Below are 23,406 nucleotides of genomic sequence, written 5' to 3'. Positions count from 1 at the left end.
CCTGCTGTCAAAATGACAGCGACCCCGTCGGTGGTTGGTGTTTTGGTTAGGGAGGAACCAGTATTCGACATAACACCGGAAGTTATCCGACAGACAAATGATGTAACACAGAAAGTTCCGGACCAGCTTAACGTTAAAGGTCGACATAACATAGCCGGTAGAACTGCGTACGTTTTTATCAGCCAGCAAAGTCCGAAATCTTCCCCCCAAAGTATCAAAATGCCAAGAGGAAGCAGAAGCCGAACATCTAGGATGGCCCCTCCAGCCAGGTAACGTTTGATAAATGATTTTGAAACGCTGAAAATGGTGAAGGATGTTGTGTATGGGCTAATGTAGCTAACTGCTAACCAGCTTAGCTAATTTAGCTAGCGTTACAGTTAACGTTTCACGTGGACATTTTCTCGGAGACATTATCTGTTAGAGTAATAGAAATAACGGTAAGGTCAATCAATCAATCAAAATGTGTTCTTTTTGTACTAGGAAATTGTAGATTCTTCAGACGTCATTGATTAAATAATGAAGGTTACAATGTGTGATCCGACTTTGCAGTCTGGCATCATTTGTTGCCCGTTATGTGACATAACAATTAACTTTAAAACATTTTTAGCAACATTTGCATTAAATTACAGACCGTACGTTTCTGAATGCATATGTTTCCGACTTTATTTTTGTTAAGCCACACGGACCTCAGAGATAATTAAAATTCTCCTCGGCTCAGTGCATTATGACCTCTTTACTACTTTATGAAGCAAATTCCCTTAAATGATGTGCCAATTTATCCCAATCACTTGCACAAACTAACTTGTAATGTGTGTGTGTGTTTTGTAATTAAGTTTAGCCCAATCTAGATTTGGTGTAGTAGTTAATAAAGACTTTGGAATCTAGATACTAAGCCTTTGCTCCTTTTCCAAATTGTCCAGAGGATCCCACTCATTATGTTTATACCCTTGGAGTTTGTCACCGTTAAACTTTAGCCCTGGTGAAATGTGTAAGGCAGAATTATTATTTTTTGGCTTTGATTCAAACTAATTTGAACCTGTTCCAGGTCCTGCCAGTTGTGGTGTTTTGGTCCTGTATTTGAAATGCCTCTCTCTTTACAGCCGGGCCCCACCTCCACCAATGGCCAGGGCCGCACCCCCTCCCTCCTATGCCCCGGCTCCAGTGCATGCTCCTCCATCTGCTGTGGGTGCTCCGGCTTCCGCGCCCAGGCAGCCCGGTATGTTTGCCCAAATGGCGACTACAGCCGCTGGGGTGGCAGTGGGCTCTGCCGTAGGACACACCCTTGGCCACGCCATGACTGGAGGCTTCGGCGGAGGAAGCTCAGAGCCTGCCAAGGCCGACGTCACGTACCAGGTAAACAAACTGTGGTTTAGACTGTCATAAGACTGAATTAGCCTCAGGGCCGATTAGTGTGTCTGACCCATGGGAGGTAATTAACAGAAACAAAATACAGGTGTGTTTTTTTGGATGGAGGGTTAGTGATCACTGCCAAAAGATTTGAACTGTTAGTCCGGTAATTGGGGATAACATAACTGAACAATTTACATAAGCATATCCGTATACCCTTTTTAATCAGGCAGGTTTTTTTTTTAAATTTAAAAATTAAGGGACGTGTGTAACGCGTAGCCATATGGCATGTAGCTTTGCATAAGAGCTGCTTTAAGATATTTTGACATTTTTTCCTTGTAGCATTGGCAAAGATATATCACAAGTTATGACCGTTCAATTTAAAACAAATAAAGGGATATCAAGAAAACAAAATACCATGCTTCCTCCAGGTGTATATATGAAGGATCACATCATCTGCCTCATGTCTTTCAGGAGCCGTATCAGCAGCAGCCCCAGTCCATGTACCAGCAGCAGCCCCAGTCCATGTACCAGCAGCAGCCTCAGGAACAGCAGCAGGCCTGCTCTTATGAGCTCAAACAGTTTGTCGAGTGTGCCCAAAACCAGAGCGACTTCAAGCTCTGCGAGGGCTTCGGTGAGGTGCTGAAACAGTGCAAGTCCTCTTATGGTGAGTTAAATTAAAAAAAGTTGTTCTAAATGACATTTGGAATTGCTCGCTTGTTGATAGCCATAATTTACCTATAATAAAAGTGATAATTTTTATTTCACTAATTTGAAAACCTCACACACTTGTATTTTAGCTGATTGTTCCAGTGTCTCTTCAGTCGTGCTTATTTGCTTAGTCATTCAGACTTTTGCATGGTGCTGAAACAGGTCTTACATAATTTGTTGCAATACTCATTGTGGCCCAAAGGAGGCGTAATTATACAAGTCTTTCTGAATGTTGTACTTTATTTTTAAAGTATTTTCATGTACTGTATGACATTATAAACTATTACAAATGATTAGAAAAGTTGTCAACTGTCATTTTTTCCACAGGTCTGTCATGAGGCAAACTCCTGGAGATTGAAGACACGCACAAACTGCATTGAGCCTTCGCGTTGGATGAATACGAAGAGTGTTTTAACTTGTAACAGATCAATAAACATGCTTCATTTTGAGCTGATTATCATATCATAGACAGCATCATTGTGTTCATTCTCAGGATAGTGCTGCGGAGTTTGTAATAATAGTCGTATAAATATTGTTTATATATTTTGCAACGTGTTGATTTTCAATGGTCTTCATCAGTGATTCCAATTGGCTTCACTGCTTTTAATTTAGATTGTTTCCAGCCTCTGGCTTGTCTGCCTCTTTCAAAATAATAAAGCACTTGAATCATCAAAAAAAACAAAGTGTGTGAGCTGATGTATTTCTCTGCCCCGTTCAATGTTGCACTGGTTCCTGTTTTTACATGGTTGAATTGGAGGCCCTGGGGGCCCAGCACCTGTCCCGTCACTCCGGGCTGGACACGTTCCCCGGGTTGAATGCTGAGTGGGGAGTACCGCTGAGGAATATCTCTCTCTCTCTCTACACCTCTCATCGCCAGGGCAGCAGCTACGGGTGTCATTTCATGGATCTAGTTTTTTTTCGTGCGGACGCGGGTTCTCGGTGTGCTGCCGCGGAAGCATCCATTTATTTTTGGCTTCTGACATTAACGCTCGCCCTTTAGTGCGATGGCGTCGGTGTCTGACCGCAGCTCTCCGTCCGTCTCCTGGCGCTCCATGTGCTCGTGATGGAGAACCGGACCAACGAGCAGTGACCCACTCGGGGCCAGGTGGGTGCTTTATTCTTCTTAAATCGATGGTTCAAGTTCAATTAATGGAGCCGCGCGAAAGGTCAAATAGTGCCGGAGGAGGTTTATTTTCCCGCGTGGTGGCACGCGCTGCTCCGTCGGTCTACTGCGTTTATTATGTTACAATCAACACAACTTCTGTTTCCATCTCGTAAAGGATGAGCAATTCTTTCTATTTAATCTCCCTCCAAATGAATTTCCACTGCAGTATGTATGTTTAGAGCTGATATGGGCTCCTTTGCAGATTAAAGTGTTAAAACAACATTTGAATGCGTTTTGTTATATTGTTATTTATTGTTTAGCTGCCATTTATGATCTCACTTAAATTACCGTAACATTACATTAACTAAATAAAAAAAATATCCATAATTTCCCATATATTTTCTCAATATACATATAAGAAGAGCAACAGCTAAACCGCAAATGTTTGACATTTGACCAACATTGACCAATATTCCCCTCGGCAATGAAAATCCATTTTCAACAAAGAGCTCCTCCCCGTGTTTGATGAGTACTTTTAACAGTGTGTTGTGTTCAGGGTTGTGTCATTGAAGAGAACAAACTGTTCCCGTCAGCGACCCGCTGTGAGGGGAGAGCTTGTGCAGCCTCGCTGCTCAATCGGAATCAAAGCCACCATGACCAAAGAGGAGGAGGAGGAGGCCCCCGACTGGGTGGGGGCCCAGGAGTTCTACGAAAAGTACGAGACCAAGGAGGTCCTGGGAAGGTACGCTCGTACAGACTCAAGGCTCAAAGTGTTGCCGTTGTTTATTTGATTCAGACACTGCTGTGGAAACGAACGCATGGTTTCCAAGACGTTTCCTGGAAGCCCCTACGAGAAACGGACCCTACTCTCACATTGTCATTCACCACCACAGATGGGGGGGGGGGGGGGTGTGCTGTTACATAACCTGCTCATTGTGGGCAGGACGAAGCCTGTGATAACTCCAGTGTGTGGTGGACAAAGGCCCTCAGTCGGACAGCAGCCCGTTAGTTTCTCGTCACGTCTCGGCGTGCGGGTCACGAGGTCGCCAGACTGGAACAGAGTGTTCAGCCGCTCGAGGGCTCTTCACCCGGCTGAACGGACGAGGGGACGGAGAGACACGTCCCTCTAAATGGACGTCACCCTTAGAAAATGACCATGAGGAGATTACATAACTTTACTTTATGCGCCTCGGGGGGTTCAACTCCTTTCTCCCGAGGTAACATAGCATAGTGTGAGATGTTTGAGAGCAACATGAAAAATTGTCTCCACACACGTCTTTTGAGGCGAGCCGTACAAGAGACGGATGACCCGATGAAGCCGATGTTAATTGTTCACCGCTCCTCAGGGGAGTGAGCAGCGTGGTGCGTCGCTGCGTCGACAAGAGGACGTCTCGGGAGTACGCGGTGAAGATCATAGACATCACCTCCTCGGACAAGATGACCCCGCAGGAGATCGAGGAGATCCGAGAGGCCACGGTGAAGGAGATCGACATCCTGAAGATAGTCTGCGGGCGGGACAACATCAGTGAGCTCATTCATTCCCCCCCACAAAGATTTTTATTTCAATGTGAATCTGAGTTATATCATATTAGTTGTGTCTGTCTTCATTAAATACTGAATACACCTTAGAATGTCTCCTTCTCCTCTACAGTACAGCTCAAAGACTGCTACGAGTCCCACGCCTTCTACTTCCTGGTTTTTGACCTGTGAGTGTGAAGCTTCATACAACTGAGCTGTGAACAGAAATTCAAGCACGCCGACAATTAAATGTTTGTTTGTTTTTCTTTCCTGCAGGATGAAGAGAGGTGAACTTTTCGACTACCTCACAGAGAAAGTTACTCTGAGTGAGAAAGAAACCCGGTCAGTGAGAGCCGCTGTATCGCTATTGGAACAATCCACAGAGACGGAATTGTCCTAATTCTTCAAAGACCTTTTAGAGTTTGGCGTGTGTTGTTTTCAGGAACATCATGCGTGCTCTCCTGAAGGTGGTCCAGTTTCTCCACGGCCAAAACATCGTCCACCGGGACCTGAAGCCCGAGAACATCCTTTTAGACGACGAGATGAACATAAAACTCACCGACTTTGGCTTCGCCGTGCAAATCCAGCCGGGACAGAGGCTCAAAGGTCGGTGAGCCTTGAGTGCTGTTGGAGCAGCTGCTGGTAGGGTCGGCTGAGAATCAGGGTCTGGTTGCACAACGCGCTCCGCTCTCTCTAAGCTGCTCTTACAAAGGTTAAGCTGCAACGGGACACTCAGATGTACTCGCTGTGGTCTCGGACACTCTGTTTACTGACCTTTCAAATCACACTCGATTGGAACTGTGCATCCTCAAACCTTTTTGTCTGAACGCAATCATTTCAATGTTTTGTCACATTTAGGTAAATTTACTCTTCAATAACGCCTACAGTTTTGATTTCATGTCTCGCAGGTTTCCTTCATCCACGTTACATGAATTCTGAGAAACTCTTTTGTGAATTTACTTCCTACTTTGGAATGTAGTGCTGTTCTATAACTGAAGTTCATGTTTTCACACCGATATCCACCAGATTATTAGTAATTGGTTTGCTTAACACGGGGACACCCCTACATTTTTCTTCTGCCAGAGACCAAGTGGTCAACAGTTTTTGCACCTTTGTCAATGCGGGTTCTAAAGTTCACAAGTCTGATGCGTGTTGTGATGCAGAGGTGTGTGGCACTCCTGGTTACCTCGCTCCTGAGATCATCGAGTGCTCCATGGACGCCGCGCACGCAGGATATGGTACCGCTGTGGACATGTGAGTAAGCAGAGACAAGAAGCACAGCAGAACGTTATCAGTGTCACAATGAAAGCACCACAACAGTTAGAAATATTGACAAATGGCTAATCAACTATGCCAATTTACTAATTCTGCAGGATTGTGAATCTATTGTGAGCTGATGTAGACACCAATGTTGTCTTATGACCTGGCTTGCACCGTTTGCAGATTATTATCAGGATCCTTTGTTCTTCTTGCAGATGGAGTTCGGGGGTGATCATGTACACGCTACTCGCAGGCTCTCCTCCCTTCTGGCACAGGAAACAGATGATGATGCTGCGTATGATCTTGTCTGGTAGCTATGACTTCTCGTCTCCAGAGTGGGAGGACCGCTCGGACACTGTTAAAGACTTGGTAGGCTTTTCTTCTTTTTTTCTGCTTCTGCTGGTAAAATTTTGTAACGGTGCTATTGAGTTCTTGGCTAACTATTGAGATCACTTATGACAATTATACAAAGCTACACGGTTTTAATGACAGAATTGTGAATGAAACTTTTTGTTGTATTTCCTCAGATCTCCCGGATGCTCGTGGTGGACCCGAAGCATCGATACACAGCTGCAGATGCCCTCAACCACTCGTTCTTTTCTCAGTATGTGGTGAATGAAGTACGGCAGTTCACTCCATACAGGCGATTCAGGGTGAGACGTGAAAGACTTTTACTCACTTTTCCACACCACAAGTTTGTTTTCCACTTCCCATTTCATAATACAACATAATGACAGTAACACAAACGAAAGGCAAAGATCTGAGAGATGGCGCCATGAACACACCAGCAAGGATAACCTTCAAACGAATACAGCACAATGATTGGAAACATTGATTGAAACATGTATTTCAAAGATTGTATTAGTTAATGTACTGTATAAATAATGTCTGACATATTTACCCACTTGATTACACCTTTCCAAATTTCGTATTTATTGGGAGCTTTTATAAACACGTCTTCATTTTACAAAGGAATTATAGACAAATCGTTGTCTGTAAAAAGGGATAAAAACCCTCTGATAGCAATGCCTTTGCTCACGGTTACTATACAAAATCTAATAGAAGGGTAAATAGAACATCGCAAAGGAATTCTAATGTGGCATTATGAATGAAAACACTTGTGTGGGGAGGGTACTGGGCCCAGTTATGTTGAACATTCATCGCACCCTTAGTGCTCCAGTAAACATGTGATGTGAATGTTCTCGCAGGTCATCTGCAAGACTGTTCTCGCAACTATGCGCATCTACTGCAACTACCGCCGTGCCAAACCAGTCACCAAAGAGGTGATCGTGAGCGACCCGTACGCTATCAAGCCCATCCGCAAGCTCATCGACGCCTGTGCGTTCAAGATCTACGGCCACTGGGTCAAAAAGGGTCAGACTCAGAACAGAGCAGCACTCTTTGAGAACACTCCCAAGGCCATCCTGCTGTCCATGGCTGCAGAGGCCGACCAGCCGGTGCACCTCATCTGGTGATGGCTGCGGGTTACAGATCTGCTCTGGTAGCTTTAAACAAATGACAACAGTACATTGTTAATTGAAGTTGGTCTTGAGTCGAGTTTAAAATGCAGCACTGTTGGGATATATTTGGACGACAACACTGTCTGAAAGATTGAAGTTACAGATTAACTGGTAAAATGGCAGTTAATATTTATTTTCCTATTAGCCAAATCTCAACTGCCTTTTGAATGTAAATGGACATCTGATGCCGATTTTTCCTTTTTCTATGGTGCTTATGAAATTTAAGTTATCAACCTTAGCTAAATGTAGAAAAGGAGAATACAAAAGACCCATTCATGAAAACATTTACAAGTTTATTACAAAAGTCTGTACAGCTTTGCCTCAAAGGCAGATGGTGCTAGTCTTGCTTTCCCTTGTGGACCTGTAGATTGAAAAAAGAAAAGCATTTAAGTTAAAAAGATCACAGCAGATTGACACTTATTTGGATATTTCAGTCAACAACGGTAGTGCAGAACCTTCATTTTTCAGATGTATTGTACTCAAACCTGCATAATCGGATGAGGCCGAAGGATGCACTCACCCAGTCATTTAGCAGAAATGAGACTAGGCTTTTGCATGGTGTCTGACTGTATCCACCACGGACCAGCTGGAACAGAATTCGTCCATGCCTCAGTGGCAACTTATCACCACCGGGAATAATTGTGTTGCATGTCAGGGTAGCGCGTGTGTGTGTGCGCGAGCAAACCTACCGTCCCTGGGACTTTTCGTTGTAGCAATTTAGTGCACTACTGCACTTAATTACCTTACATTAATCCATATGCTGGCGACTGCTGTAACAAAAGCAACAAGATCCATTACTTGCGTAATGTTTCCACATCAATGATAATGCTTATGGTAAAATATTTAAATGTATTCCTAATCAATAATTGCAGCCGTATGAAACCATATTTAATATGTCATTCTGTATTCACTATGACATTAGAACGAGGCACATAATCTGCACTTATTCTGTTGAGTCAGTATGTGAAAACAATAATTTTGCATAGTGTCTGACTGTATTTACCATTTCAAGAGTAAACCAGAATTCGGCCATGCTTTCAAATACAGTTTATCGGGATGTATGAGTTACCTCTCAGTGCTTTGTCGCATACGGATCAACAATCCAATTTTTTAGACAAGGCATCTGTAGAGAGATCAGTAACAGAAGGTTGTTTATTTCTGAGACATGACACTAACTCTAGAGGAAAGTGCTTGTTTTTCATAATGATGAGATCACTTCACCTCTGCCACATGGTGTGTTTCAGGCTGAGAACTCTTCCATGAGAAGTCACGTCAGGCCTTCTCCAATGTATCCTGTAATCATAAAGCACGAGTTGTTAACAGCAGCCAGAGCATTAATCATACCTTGAGTGCAAACACACCAAAGGAGGTCGTCTTGATTTGTTACTCACGTAATTAAAATGTTTTATTTATTAAATCTATTTGGGTCCATCTTTTGGGAATACAATTTATAATGAACTGTTTTAATCCGAACAATTGTATTAACTATTTTCGTCGTGTTACAGCGAAAAATGTAAATTTTCTTACAGCAAACCTAAGTTGAATTGCCACGTGCTTTCCACATCCATATCCCAAACCTTTAACCAAATGCATTGAACCTGAAAATAGCTATTACAAGATTACCTGTAAGGATGTAATGTTCCATTTAGGACCCGGTTCCGTTTTACAGCAAACATGAACGATATAGAGCAACATTTAGTCTATATGTCGATCCGCTGGCCGCTCACTTCAACGTGGTACAAGCTGAGAGCGGGTTTGGGAAGTACCGGAAGTACAGTACCAGTTCCCCAATCTCTTCTTCTATGGTGGTGACTGGCGTCCGGCATTCTGAATGTTGTTTAGGCTCCCCCTACTGGATGTAAACGGGACATCTGCTGATTAACAACAATTAATAAACAATCCAAATAACTTCTTTACATTATAGATATTCCTGCTAGTTGATTGGCTCCTAGTCCAATGTTCATATCAATAACTTTGTATTTAAAGCTGAGAATTGTTATCAATGTCAAAATGAACATGCATATCCTCCTCCAGCTTATTGCACCTAATTTTAAGACTTTTATCCTATTTTTGATACATTCGTATTTCCGTATGATTGTTTTCGAATTGGGTTGTACTGTATTCCCTGTATAGATCACAGGATTCACTACTTCATTGCTGCGTGGTTGTGACATTTATCTGAATAAAATCAGCTGGACAAAATAAAGAAATCAAATGCCTGTTGGTTAATTTTTTTTAAACATGGTGATCACAGAAATAATAACTAACCTTGCAAAACTATAAATAGATATATAACATGCATATATTTAATTTGTTAATATGGACTTTGGAGACTGCATGGGGACTTTAACCTAATTCTTAGTCCAAGAATGTATCTGAAAGTCAACGGTTAGCATTAGCCGGTGCTTAGGCGTCGCTGACGTCACGTAACCCTGCCAACCAACTGGTCCTTGGCTAGTAGGCGGTACCTCACCGGCCTCCCTCTGATTGGTCCATCATTCAGCAGCTCTCTTCCTCATCGTTGAAGGTCCCATAGTGAAGCTGCCTTCAGTGCCTTACCAACGAGAACGTTACGAGAACGGTACTTCTCCCTCCCCGGGATAAATAAGCGTGGCGTGACAGCGGGAGCAGTTTACAGTCAGTTCAAACAGCGGTTTGTTCGTGAAGTACTCGTATCAAAAGCAGTGAGAAGTGCAGCGCGCCGCACAGGTAACGTAAACCAGCCATCCTCTCCGAGACATTTATCGGTCGTTTGTAACGTAAAGACGTGACATTGAAGCACTTGCGTTACGTTTAATGTTATAACGTAACGAAAACCGGGCGCTATTTGGACCGACTTTAAATGTCTTGACGTGTTTATGTTTCTTTTTTGTTTGCTATCGCTAGCCCAGTTACTGCGTAGGGTGACGCAATCAGAGCAGACGATGTCCACTAGAGCCCATCATTTGTTTAGCCTGGCGGGATTATGTAATGATCTTTTTTTCCTATCACCGAATTGGGTCACGTGTTTAATTTGATATCCATCGAAGCAGAAATGTTTGCACATAGTTCAGTCAATGAATGGGTTTGCTGGACAGAAGAGAAAACTGCATACATGGCTTTAGTTTAAATTAAATGATTCAGCTGCTTTGGAAAACCACTGACTTCAAGTTTAACCAACCTATTCAGACCCTTATTTCTACCCAATATGTACCCTTAGATAACATCCAAACATAGCTGGATGTTCATTCAATGAAGTTATAAATCTTCTTTCTTTTTCCAGCATGATGGCAACTCTTTCACAGACCAAGGAACTATTCCGCAGAGCAGACGCGGTGTGTTTTGATGTGGACAGCACAGTCATCAAAGAAGAAGGCATCGATGAACTTGCCAAATTCTGCGGTGTTGGGGATGCAGTCACTGAAATGTATGCGTATTAATGTTGTCAACAATCAAAGTTGACGTGCACTGAAAAGTACACCAATATTTGAACCTAATCTATGGATTTCTTTGAAATATAATGCAAATGCTTTTCACAATTCAGGACTCGAAAAGCTATGGGCGGCTCAATGACGTTTAAGAAAGCGCTGAATGAGCGTCTTTCCATCATCCGATGTTCCAGGGAACAAGTGAACAAACTGATCACAGATCACCCACCTCAGCTGACTCCAGGTATCCGGTGAGTGGGTGAAGAAGCCGAATCACTGCGCAAATCCTTGAGTTACACGCAATGCAGAAATGGATTTGGATGTACTTTGGGTACTTTTAACCAGCTATTCATTAGTTTTAAACAAGGGTGCAGTAAAAAGCAAATGGGGGGCGGGGGAAGCAGTCTTTCAGGTTATACTACATCTTAAAGAATATTTGTTGTATCTCTAGAAAGACAAAAAATGTATTTAAACTTTAATTCTTTCAACACAAAGGGATCGTCCGGAATCTGCTTGTTTTTCAAAATGAGGTGGAATTATTTTTATTAGTTAAACATGTTCAAGCTGATGTATTAATGTAGCATTTCCCGCCGCCTCTGTACACCAAAAATAGATCCTCATCTACACTCTGCAGGCTGTACGTGGGAGTCTGGTTTATGTACAACATTGCACGGGCCACAAAAATGTTAACGTTGATACGCGGAGCGTTCCTTTCCATCCAGGGAGCTCGTGGACCGCCTGCACCAGCGAAACATCAAGGTGTTCCTCATCTCGGGCGGTTTCAGCTGCATCGTTGAGCACGTGGCCACTCAGCTCGACATTCCTCTGCCCCATGTTTACGCCAACCGCCTCAAGTTCTACTTCAACGGTGAGGCCTTGACTTTTTTTAATGTTATGACTGCGGAATGTTGTGTCTGTACTAAAGAATGAGTGTTTGGGGGGAAAAAACGACTGAAGCGGCTTGAATCGTTTTGAGCGGATACTTTGCATGTCGTTTGTCAACTTGTTGCAGAGGAATCATTTCAGGTTCCTAATGTGAATTGTGTGTTACCCAGGAGAGTATGCAGGGTTTGATGAGAGCCAGCCCACAGCAGAGACCGGTGGTAAAGGAAAAGTCATCAATATGTTAAAGGAGCAACATGGCTTCAAGAACGTGGTGATGATCGGAGACGGAGCGACTGATCTAGAGGCGTTCCCTCCGGCTGTAAGTGTTCACGTAGCGTATCGCTTATTGAAACTGTCCGTCTTGGAGCCGGAGTGTGATGCGTTGTCTCTTGCATCCCCAGAGTGCCTTCATCGGATTCGGTGGGAATGTCGTCAGGCAGCAAGTGAAGGAGAAGTCTTTGTGGTACGTCACAAGTTTTGGGGAATTGCTAAAGGAACTGGAAAATATTTAATGTATTAAAAGAGTACAGTCACTCACTTTTAACATTTTATATCTATGGTTGTGACTGATTCCTTCATTCGCCCTCCTTCAATAGTTTTTTCTTTTTAATATAATGAATGAAAATGTTTACATTAGACAAATCTTACCTTCTTGACAATGTTGCTCTATTGACTTTTATACTAAAAGATACTAAAATAACAGTGTTATGAAGTTTTAAAAGAGCCTTTTAGTGTTTTTGCACTTTGTGAATTCAAAGCGTTTAGCTAAGCTAATACAACAGATGCATATTATCATGCAATGAGCAATAGAAATGTTTGATTTCTATTTGTAACCAGACATGTCAATGTTCAGTCCTGTAACGAACATCTACATTAAACACAACACAGGATGTCAGAGATGTTGTTTCAACTGCTTTAATCTGTGTTGGTGTTCTTCCCTCTGCACTGTTCCCTATAACCCGATGAACAGACAGACAAGATAAACATGCTTCCTTTTACAATATAATCTGATATTACAATGTGCAGCAGCATGAAAACTCACTCACTCAGCCACTTACGGACAGTTTCCTCATACGTGATAGTTAGGACCCCGTTAAAACCGTTTCAAACTATGCATGCTGTCTTCACACAGAAAAATAGGGTAGGAGCCATTGTTACAAACAATGCACCAGGAAACTGCAACATTATGACAGGGAACTTCGGGGGGAAAAAAGCAATTGAAAGGAGTCATTTCAAAACATGTGATTTACAATAGACCTCCAATACAATATGAGGTTCACATTTTACACAATAGTCTACTTTTGAATCGCCCTCATCTTGATCAGGAACGGAAATCTGAATATACAGAGGCCTTCTGTCCCCTCACTCAGTAACGGCACTGGCTTGCGTCAAAGTGCCAGCACGCTTAATAAATAAAGAGCTCCTGCATCACGCAGCACTATTCTTCCTATCCGGCCTCATGCAGCTGCTCATCTTTAAGTAACTTTGGATGGCTCTGAACCTAGAGACAGAGCTCTCTTCATTGACTGGGTTTAGCTAATGTGGCACCACAAGTTGGACATGACGGCCATCGGGAGGTTTTAATTGGCCAAATTTTGTCTCCCTGCTCCAGAACTCAATAACTGATAATGAACTGGTGCATCGCGATGGACTCTTTTGGACTATTGGGTTTGCTGATAAATGGCAGGCTCAGCTGTCTCCTCCGTCCGGGGGACATCTGGAAGTGATGACACCAGGGGCGAGGAAAGGGATAATGTTTGGCCGCACTGACGGGAGGTTAGAAACAATAAAACCGATGCTCTGGGTTGATGGATGTAACATTCAAAAAGGGAGCCACTCCTGCTCAGCTCTCATTTCACTTCAGAGGAGAAGCCTTCGTCGGGATCATGATCCTGGAATCCATATGTTGAATGAGAGGAACTGGAGAGAAGTGGAAAGATTAGGTGTTGACTCACAGTTTAAAGTCTCTCTTGAGAAATATTGATCAGGTTCAGTTGGCTCTAAAATACCCAATACCTTGTTGCTCCAGACACGTTGCACAAAGCCCTAAAAAGATTGCAGTCACGCAATTTGAGTTTTCCATTTTTTTGTTTAGTCAGGACGTGTTTTATGCTCACCTGTGTAATACACCACCTCGTCCCAGCCCTCCTGCTGCCAGGCTCCATTCCTGGTGTCTTCTCTGGACTGGAGGTCTTTGTAAGCTGAAAACGACAATAAATAATAAATCCCTATAATATAATAAATCCCTACTCACTGCCTAGGACCTAGGAGCTAATGACCTAATTAAGGAATGGAAGTTTTGGTGAAGTTTGAAGCAAACCAGTGCAGATTTACAATTCGACAAGGAGCATTCAATGATCCAAATTGTTGACAGCTGAGATTCTGTGAAAACCACATAGTCAGGAAGTCATTTCCCGTGGAGCGGTTATCCCAACGCACCCCAGAGGTGATGCACCATGTAGAGGTTGCCGATCTGTGAGAAAAAGCCTCCCACAGCTTCTCGGTTGTGCTGGCGGTATCTGATGGCTCTGGCCCTGCAGACGAGAACAACTCTTGTCACAAAGCGAGTCCAAAACCAACCTAAAACCTGTGCTTAACAAGACCAGGCCGGCACACACACAACGTACTGGACAAGTCTTCCAACAAGGATTTAATGGATCATCCGTCAATTGGTTCTGAACTGTTCTTCAGTTAAGGTTTTGTTAACGTAAAGTCGTATTTAACTGCTTCGACCATTAGACGTGACGCTACTATGTACTGTACGCACGTTTATGAAGCTTAACTTAAGCCCATGTGAAAAGAAAAGGGTTTAACATCCAGGAAACATTCAAATCCAAATATATGATTGCTGTTAATTTAAGAAGATGTTTCATCCTAGTTACACAAATTAGATTGAAATTGCATTGCTGCCACTACACGACTGCAGAGGTCTGTTTAAATATTAGCCAGTTAAAGTGAGCATAAACGCAAACAAACAAAAGTGATCTGGTCCTAGCAGGTGTTTCTCTCCTTTAATAATATACACCATGTCTGCTCAAATGGGGAAATGGAAAGCCACAAAACACAACACGACTGACTTTCAAGGTGTATTGTGTAAAATCATGCAGGAGACAATCACCAGAATGTGTGTTAACTGGAATTAGACGCAGAAGAGTCGACAGGGTAACGGAATTTAGGTTACACCGGAGAGACCGGTTAAAGCCGGCATTCCTGAAAAGGGTTTAAAACCAGTCAAAAAATTTGATCCGGTGGGACGAGCGGAAAAAAAAGGAAAAAAAAATCCACTACAAGGCAATCAGGTTTAAAAAAACAAAGCTTAGGCGTGTGCAGAATGCGCTCGTCTTCATTAACATCATTTGCAATCAACCGCATGATGCAACATGATTAGTGTTGCGTCTTAAGAGAAATTATTCCGAACACACTTTTGCGGTCTGCCTAATATTCCACTTTTACTTAAATCTTGGCTCGAGAGCAAGACAGTTTAGCTTCAAAATAGCGCGTCTCTGTGGAATAGCTCCCGTTAATGACAGCGCGGAGAGGAAGGTTTCATGTAGTGCAACTCTCCAGTAACTACAGTTGAGTGAAAAGAATGAATACAGGCGGCCTTACCAGTAATTACCCCACTCAATCATGGTTCCTGGCTGGAAGAAAGAAAAACAGTGTTCTTTTGTTACAATGCATGAGCTTTCCAGAGCCACAGGTCGGTAACACACTCCCATTCCAACACACCAACTCAATCAATGGTAAGCACGTAATACAGGTATTTTGTCCTTGTGAAGATAAGCTGTAATAAGAACTTCCTCTTAGGGGTTGTCTCATGTTAAAACAACACACGCCCTGCTGCTTTTACGCTGTAATCCTCGGCGGGGATGAGGGATAATATCTTGCATTCCCCACACGTCACGGGAACGCTGATCCAGAGACCGTTTTTCTTGTCAGATCATGAAGCGAGATTAAATCCGAGGGCGTGCGTCGAGCATTACGAGGGGACACAGAGACTGTTTTTAAATCGTTGAGCCACTGGACGGCAATAAAAAGCCTCCACGGAGGTTAGAAGGAAAGCACAAACGGCGACCCTGAAGCCACGAGGTCGTTACACGTCTGGCGGTAGTCGCGTAGGGGCGGAGGTCATCTAGAAGTCTGAGAAGCAGAGCATGTGACTTGAGGTGTAAAGACTGTGATTCTGCAGCTCTCTGATGCTGACCTACACTGGGAGGTTTCTGGACTATTTTTTTTCGTGGATATTGTTACTCGGCAACAAACTTGGCTCGGATCGCGATTCTGGGGGATCGTAAGTTTGAATGAACCAGCCGGGCAGAGGTGAAAAAGCAACGCCGTCCCCTTGGGACAGCAGAGCGTTACTCACCCTGAGCTGGTAGGACCTCAGCTCGTAGATGTTGGGCCCCTCTCGGGGAACGGGCTCGTTCCAGAAGCTGAACTCCAGCAGGAGCTGGTTCCTGCGAGACATCAGCATCTTCCCGCGCTCCTTCCTGTAGGCTGTGAACTCCTGCCAATGGACGGGCACCAATCAATGAGCTTTACATCGACTGGTGTCTGTTGTGAGCGCACAACTAAAGCGCTTAACAGGGGCGGTGGGACCCACAAGATGTATCCGAGGGAGTCTTTACCTCGTTCTGCTTGAGCTTGTTCATCACCTCGGTTAGAGCCGGGTACCCGCCCCTGTAGCGCCACAGATGGACTTGGGAAAGGGACACAAATGTATCACAGATGCATCACATTGAAGGGTCAGAAGGGTCAACCAATCCAAAGCAGCATCATTAAATAGTGATGGAAAAAAAACATTCCTTCACCCCTAAAACATATGACCTTTGACATAATTCTCCTTGTAAGAGGGTTGCATTTGTGCACACGCCTTTTTGGATTTTAAAAAGTGAATAATTTTGTTTCATTTCGATCATAAAGATACCTAATGAAAAAGACAGAATAAATCAACAAAACAGTGTTCGATAGAAAGCAATGTTACAGTATTGTTTTTCATGGATATGTGAATTAATATGAATCTTCGGGAATGCTTAAATGAGTTATACATCGTTCTCTGGTTATAGCTATAGTTGCATAACGTGCAGTATGACATGAATGCTGATTTGCAGTTTTGATGTTCGTGTTCCTACCAGCCTGGTCTTGTTCTCCATACCAGGTATTCCAAGTACCCACCAGCTCACAGGGGTAGTACTTATCAGCATGGATGGAGGGCAAAACCTCCTCACTGTGAAAAATGAGAAAGGTCGGCCACAAGTCTCCCAAAGGCAAAAATCCACTCTTAACCAGCAACGTTCTGTGTGTGTGTGTGTGTGTGTGTGTGTGTGTGCGTGTGTGTGTGTGTGTGTGTGTGTGTGCATGAGCACGGTTGCAATTCCAAAATGATTCCCCAACTATATGTAGGAAAACTCTTCTCAGTCATCTTGGGTATGAGACGGATGGTCTTTGAAGGACTCAAGTCCGGCCAGCTGGTCAATAACCTCACAGGAATAGACTGCTCAGACTTATTTTTAAAACAGAGTACTAGGTAGTCTCTGTCGACGACTGTTGCCACTACTTATACACAAGCACAAGCTGACAGCCGCACGCAGCTCAGACGACAATATGAAATTACACTCACCAGAGCTTGTTGTAGGCATCCAGGCACTCTGGCTTGACATTATGGACTGAAAAAAAGAAAGGTCATACTCAAGCACGGTCTCATTATTCCAGGATAAATGTTTCTGTTGAAGTACAAAAACGGTTAAGAGAACTTACACTGGATTTTGTACAGATTACTTTCCTCATTTTTGGTTAGTAGGGTAGCGTGTGCATCTTTCCTGGGATCAACTTTCCTCACAAACAGCGACTTAAACCAGCTGTCCTTTCCGCTTCTGCTGACGGAAGTCGTGAATCCCCTGCAGACACAGATGAGTTATGATGAACCACAATCGAATGGATGAGAAACTATAAAGTATGACTCTACACTAAAATCATCTTCCTAAAATCTTATTAAATATCAGATTAGATGTTATCTTTATATGAGCGAAAATTATAAGTTGATAGAACATATAATGACACTGACTTTATGGTTTATAGCGTTATTATTTTTCATTTAATATACAAATTGTGGTACAGCAGGACCCATTATTTAAGTCAGTCGTGGGATGTAAACAACACATTCTAACTAAACTTAACTACAATCGGAGGCCAATATTGCACTTTAAACTTAAAGTATATTTCATATGTTTAGTCGGAAGTTGCTTTGCAGATTCAGGTTAAAATATATACGAGTTTATTATTACAGATTAAGAAAATACATATTTCACAATCTATCCAGAAGCATGCAAAGTAAAAGTGAATACAGATGATCTCACAGTGAGATACAGATCAATGCACCAACATCTCTGATCCAATTACACATACATTACGTCATAAATACATACATGAGACTATGGTATGCCATATACATGCCATAATACATGCCTTCTACTTGTACCATAGCGTTTATACACATTGATGTCTCTACTTGTTCCGAATACTACCCCACTTCTACCAGTACACTAACGATAGTGTACTAGACGATGACAATTATACACAATTATTAAGACAAACTAAAAAGCATGAAGTAACCGTCACCGGATTGACCTTGAGCGTTTGACGTGATCAATAAGAAACGATGACAGAAACATGTGTTATTTCTCCTCTACCAGCAAACCCGCGCAGCTTAAATCTAAAATCTGCGGGTATTAAACTGTTTTTAAAGCAGCGAGGTCTCGTGCGAGTGGAAGCTGAAGGCCACGCAAGGCTGGCTAGCAGGTAGCGGGCTAGCTCACACAGGACAGACACACACACACACACACACACACGCACGCACAGCACCAACACCCCACAGAGTGACACGAGGGCCCGCCGCGGAGAGGTGCACCGTGCCCTACCTGCTCCACACGACGAGGCATCCGCCCGGCCGGGCCCCGCTGCTCGTAGCCCGACCCAGGCCACCGCTCACCCTGTGAAGGACTCTGGTCGCCATCTTCGACGGTTGAGAAGCGCCGCGCACCGCTGTTACCGCCGGTGGCCTCTGGGGGGCGCTGCCGCACACGTGATCAGTACCGGGTTACCACCGCACCGTGGAAGAAGAGGTGAAAGGTACGAGTGTATAAGTGTAATCAGGATTAATTGTATTGGAAGTATAATTAGTAAGCTTACCTATCCTTTGTGACTTTTAATGGTTGGAGGTGGATCTGATTTGAACTATTTTGTGAAGCTAATGGTCATCTCATCTTTTATAATGGATTTTTTGGCTGATTGTTTTTTCCATTAACCAATTTAGTTTTTTCGACTAATAGTACAACATATACACACACTAAAATAGTTTGAAATATTTAAAAATAAAATGAAATGTCAATTTCAAAATCAGTATAGATTATAGTGCCTGCAGGACATTTTAAACCAATACAAATTAGGCCCAAAAGCATCACAGGACTTTACTGGGATCCTACTTCATTAAAAGTGTAGCAAATGCACTTAAAGATATCGCTTTTACATTTTTACGCTTTTACAATACATTGCAATGGTGATAAAGACAACAAAAACTGTAACATTATTTACTAAGTACAGCCTCTCGTACCCTAATGTTTAAATACAGTAGTTTGAGTTCAACACAGCAAAAATAAAAAATAAAAATAAATAATGACAACAACAAGACAACCTCTGGTGTAAATCACATCAAGCATAAAGCTGTTTGTAAAGGTGATCACAAATTTCCCGGTTTGCAAACCTCTGACAAACACTGACCGTTGTAGTATTATAGTTATCCATTGGAACTAGGATATGCAGCGTGGGGCTCATTGTGGATGAATACTTGCCAAAACATACACAGGTTAAACAGCTGAGGGCGCTAGAATGTATTCTTCAGCACTTTGAATGAACCACCAAGACAAGCGTCTATTTACTTTCAGAATATGGACACCGTCGGAGTAGCACTTCAGAACTGTAGAGGATCCAGTTGCCGTGGAAGATAGATGAAAAAATGTGGAGGTTATCGGGTTGTAAAAGAGGAACACAATTTATGATTTGACGGGGGCGCTATGAAGCTACAGGGGAACATATTGTAAAAGCCTACTTGGCTTCAGGAGAAAGACTTAAAATCAATGGAATTCAGAAACTATGGAGGGATTTGAAGTTCAAAGACATGAATCATAAGGGAGTGCTTTCTCTGTGAATCATTTTTGGAAAAAAAAAGAAACCGGCAAAAAGGGAATATGTCTGGGAATTCAAAGTATGATTTTATCCACTTAAATGTGCCCTTTAAGTCTGAAAATGTATCCAGCTGTTAATTTTAGTCCGACATATTGACTTTTTAACCTCAGTGGTTTCATGCAATCAACCTCCAACCTTTTTGATATGTCAAACTTTATTTTTTATATGATTGTATATTTATTGAAAGGGGCCACAACCATGATCGTCATTATTGTTCAAAACTACTTATACCTATTGGAAAATTAGTCAAGTTCAGTTGCTATAATGTCAGTATTAATCCGAATACCCGGATTTGTATATCAAATAAACTTAGTTTGAGGGGGAATACTTTAAAAAAGGTAATGTTTTATAAATGGAAGAAGTGAAATCATTTCTTTCTCCAGTTTGCGTACATACTCTGTGCCTCCTTACTTCAGTTGTCGTGGAGATTATTTTGTTGAGATGCAAACTCAGTTGCTGTTTTCATTTCATACTTTTTGGACTTGTTGGGCTTCTTGTTTGTGTTGGCTTAGAAGTGAGGCATGAAAGTTCATTCTATATCAAGGATATGGTGGTTTGATAAAATAATCCGACAGTGGAAATTTACAACTTTTTACAGGTGCAAGAATACATTTTCCCATTGACCGTAGCACTTGAAAAAAAAGTAATTTTGTCATCAAGCCTTTGGACTTCTGGTGCACTTGCGTCTTGGAAAAAACAACCTGTGAAGATGTGCTTTAATTATGTTTGTTTTTTTCTTGCGGTATTGGTCTTAAACAAAGTACTTTGCTAAGTCTGCCATTGAACAGCTGCAGCATTTATCTCTGGTTCATGTTCTTGATATCTGTGGTACAACATCGTGCTGGTGCTGCTCTGGGAAATCCCTGCATTTCTAAAATCCCTTACAACACACTCAGAATTCGCTTGGATACCATGAGATTCTTAAATGCTGGGCTTCAAGACGAACAGCTGTAAAAACAGCTCCATGAATCCCCCCCTAATGCACTAGAAGTTTAGAAAACTTTTGAAACCGGATAGCTGAGCCCCCTCAATCCGGCCCTGTGTCCAGCATGCCAAATTATCTAACCGGCTGTCTTCGTCCCGCTCCCTCCTCTTAATTTCTTTGGCTTTGTTAAGGTCATGCGTTCTGTGGAAATCTCTCCAAGAAATGCCATGTCGGACGTGAGAACATGCTAAAATTGTGTTTGTCTTGTCTGGGCACAGCGGTGAGTGAATGCAGCAGCACTTCTGCACACAGTGGCACTAGAACATTACTCATGTTTGATGTGAGCTGATTAACATCCTGGGATATGTCTGTGTTTTCATTTAAACGATGAGAAAATGATCGATGCCAAGAATGACCGGAGTTCTCTGGAGTAATATTTCAATTGTAGACAAACCGGTGAGACTGAAAACACTGTTGTGTATCTTCAAGTCTGTAATATTAGGACATCACTATAAATGGAGTCAAGATCAAACACTGACCGTTGAAGACAATGTGGTTCATCCATCATGTGTTTCTTGGCCTCTCTCTACTATTTTTAAAAACATTTAAATCTGGGACTCTTTGTCTGACCTGTGTTTGTGCCTGGATATATGTCAGCTGGGCTACCTCCCTGCATGCTACATCAATTCACTCACACGACATATGTTTTCACAGCAAAGTTATTTACGAAAAAGACAGATTAGGTTTTTTACTCAACCCATAATTATATTATTTATTAAGGCAGAGATGATGACACAATTGAACCTTTAGTTTAAGCTCAGCAGGGTGATCCTAATATCTACTGTTGAAACACCAAACCACAAAGTGTGAAAAAAGTGTGAAAAACATCTAAAACAATCAGGTTGAGTGCTTAAGTTGCCAAATACGTTTTTATAATGTGACATTTCTTTAGGAATCTAATGTTAACATTACTGCCGTTTTTTTTGTTTCATATAGGAAACACAACCTTTGTGTTGGGCAGTCAAGTCTCTTCTGACTGGTTTAGAGCTCTCTGGCTTGCTAATAAATATATATATTTTGTTTTAGATAATCCCTCCAGGCTTTGTGAAAAGACAGAATGGGGTCTGGGGAAATGCAGAAATCCTGTGTGCTTATTGTGGTATTTCATGACGTCGGACTCTTTCATTGTCTGTCTTTGGTTTATTCTTTGGTCCATCTGCGGCGTTGCACTCCTTCTCGATGCCGCGGTACTTGTGTGAGGTCAGAGGTGTGAATAAAAAATGAGGTGTCCATTGCTCTAGGCCAAAAAATATGATTTACAAGAGGGTGGGAACAACCTTCATGAGTCTTAACCTATGAGAGCTTTGTCTGGAAACGATCAAGTAGTCACATCATCATCGATGCCGTTCTCATTCATCACAGACACGAGGTCGCTGCACAGCAGTCTTTTATAAAACAACAGAAAAAAGCATGGTCACAAAGAAAAGGGCCATTGATCTTCAGCCTTATCTGTGGCCATAGAACCATTCACTCTTTTTCAAAACGTGGTGGTTTATTACTGCAATTACCTGATATCCCCATCTAGATAAGTATCTATCAGAACAAAGATTTGATATGAATGTGGACGTTTCATCACGTGCTTTTGATCCTGTTTCAGTCATTTACTTTTGACCACTTCCAACATATTGTGTGATGGATCATTTCCTATTTGTTTTAATTGTTTTTGCTCTATTCGGGATTAAACCTAGTCAGGGAAACCATAGTTATATATACAAAGATAAATAAGATTTATTGAGCTGTCATTTTTTCAGTTCTCTTTTTGAATAATTAATACAGACCAATATTTTGAAAAAACTAAACTTTGGCCACAATCTCTGCTGTCATGAATATTCTGCAGTTCAGCTGGAACCAAAAATAAGATCTCCTTGGGTTAACGGACCCGGAAATGACACATTCCTTGCATGTTTTGTACTGTCTACAAAAAATGGTTATTACAACATGAACATAGGAAATAGTGGAACATAACTTTTGTACAGATCGATGTACCTGAGAATTAAACATATCCCGAGAGGTGGGAAAGAGTTTGAGATTATGGTAAACGTTGATGGCAGCACGTGATGTCACGAGAGGACAAGGACTCAAATGCAACCAAATTTATTAGTTGCCCCAAAAGACCAATCGCGGTGTGAGTCCCATGGCAGAGAGGCAGGAGGAGAGAGAGAGAGAGAGAGAGAGAGAGAGACAAGGTCAGGCAGGGGCCCTCGCACACCGGCCTTGGTGACTACTGGGGGAAGAAGACGAAACAGACTGACAACCCAAGCCTGCAGGACCAGGGTTGAAACGGAGCCCTCGGCGTGTCCTCATCGGCCTCAGCTGTGTCCTGGTGTGGCAACGTCTGGAGGTGGGACCAGGAACACACAGACAACGAGCACATGGCAAGACAAAACAAACTGGGATGACAGACACATGAGGGAGGGAGACTTTGGG

The 23,406-nt window shown here is 42.5% G+C and overlaps 4 protein-coding genes and 2 non-coding genes across 7 annotated transcripts; 3 read left to right on the top strand and 3 right to left on the bottom strand.

Moving 5' to 3' along the window:
- Positions 1 to 75: 75 nt before the first annotated feature.
- Positions 76 to 2,520, top strand: chchd2 (coiled-coil-helix-coiled-coil-helix domain containing 2). The gene is made up of 4 exons (XM_037478026.2): positions 76 to 269; positions 1,101 to 1,353; positions 1,822 to 2,014; positions 2,386 to 2,520. The coding sequence occupies exons 1-4, from the start codon at positions 220 to 222 to the stop codon at positions 2,394 to 2,396; spliced, it is 507 nt and encodes a 168-aa protein (XP_037333923.1). The 5' UTR covers positions 76 to 219; the 3' UTR covers positions 2,397 to 2,520.
- A 383-nt stretch (positions 2,521 to 2,903) lies between these two features.
- On the top strand, positions 2,904 to 8,882 carry LOC119221840 (phosphorylase b kinase gamma catalytic chain, skeletal muscle/heart isoform). 2 transcript variants are annotated; one of them, XM_037477965.2, is made up of 10 exons: positions 2,904 to 3,163; positions 3,720 to 3,905; positions 4,510 to 4,688; positions 4,815 to 4,869; positions 4,958 to 5,023; positions 5,124 to 5,287; positions 5,845 to 5,935; positions 6,157 to 6,310; positions 6,469 to 6,594; positions 7,150 to 8,882. In XM_037477965.2, the coding sequence occupies exons 2-10, from the start codon at positions 3,817 to 3,819 to the stop codon at positions 7,414 to 7,416; spliced, it is 1,191 nt and encodes a 396-aa protein (XP_037333862.2). In that variant the 5' UTR covers positions 2,904 to 3,163; positions 3,720 to 3,816; the 3' UTR covers positions 7,417 to 8,882. The 2 variants fall into 2 exon arrangements, with proteins under 2 accessions (XP_037333862.2, XP_037333880.2); XM_037477983.2 differs by lacking the exons at positions 2,904 to 3,163; positions 3,720 to 3,905 and adding an exon at positions 4,064 to 4,380.
- On the bottom strand, positions 7,933 to 8,069 carry LOC119223581 (small nucleolar RNA SNORA15). Its single transcript, XR_005120945.1, has one exon. It is a non-coding gene; the product is annotated as a small nucleolar RNA SNORA15 (small nucleolar RNA).
- Positions 8,361 to 8,496, bottom strand: LOC119223586 (small nucleolar RNA SNORA15). The gene has a single exon (XR_005120951.1). It is a non-coding gene; the product is annotated as a small nucleolar RNA SNORA15 (small nucleolar RNA).
- A 1,117-nt stretch (positions 8,883 to 9,999) lies between the features above and the next one.
- psph (phosphoserine phosphatase) lies at positions 10,000 to 12,648 on the top strand. Its single transcript, XM_037478035.2, has 6 exons — positions 10,000 to 10,170; positions 10,724 to 10,867; positions 10,985 to 11,119; positions 11,591 to 11,736; positions 11,924 to 12,072; positions 12,155 to 12,648. Exons 2-6 carry the CDS (start codon positions 10,725 to 10,727, stop codon positions 12,263 to 12,265), a joined length of 684 nt encoding a protein of 227 aa, XP_037333932.1. The 5' UTR covers positions 10,000 to 10,170; position 10,724; the 3' UTR covers positions 12,266 to 12,648.
- A 4-nt stretch (positions 12,649 to 12,652) lies between these two features.
- LOC119221868 (protein NipSnap homolog 2-like) lies at positions 12,653 to 18,826 on the bottom strand. The gene is made up of 10 exons (XM_037478013.2): positions 18,671 to 18,826; positions 17,511 to 17,650; positions 17,374 to 17,419; positions 16,886 to 16,980; positions 16,382 to 16,452; positions 16,120 to 16,260; positions 15,363 to 15,394; positions 14,193 to 14,287; positions 13,871 to 13,954; positions 12,653 to 13,673 (listed from the first exon to the last, which is right to left on the bottom strand). The coding sequence occupies exons 1-10, from the start codon at positions 18,763 to 18,765 to the stop codon at positions 13,609 to 13,611; spliced, it is 864 nt and encodes a 287-aa protein (XP_037333910.2). The 5' UTR covers positions 18,766 to 18,826; the 3' UTR covers positions 12,653 to 13,608.
- Positions 18,827 to 23,406: the final 4,580 nt, after the last annotated feature.

The sequence above is a fragment of the Pungitius pungitius genome, chromosome 3 (assembly GCF_949316345.1).
Source record: "Pungitius pungitius chromosome 3, fPunPun2.1, whole genome shotgun sequence".
NCBI lineage: Eukaryota > Metazoa > Chordata > Actinopteri > Perciformes > Gasterosteidae > Pungitius > Pungitius pungitius.
This window is presented reverse-complemented; position numbering and strand designations above follow the sequence as displayed.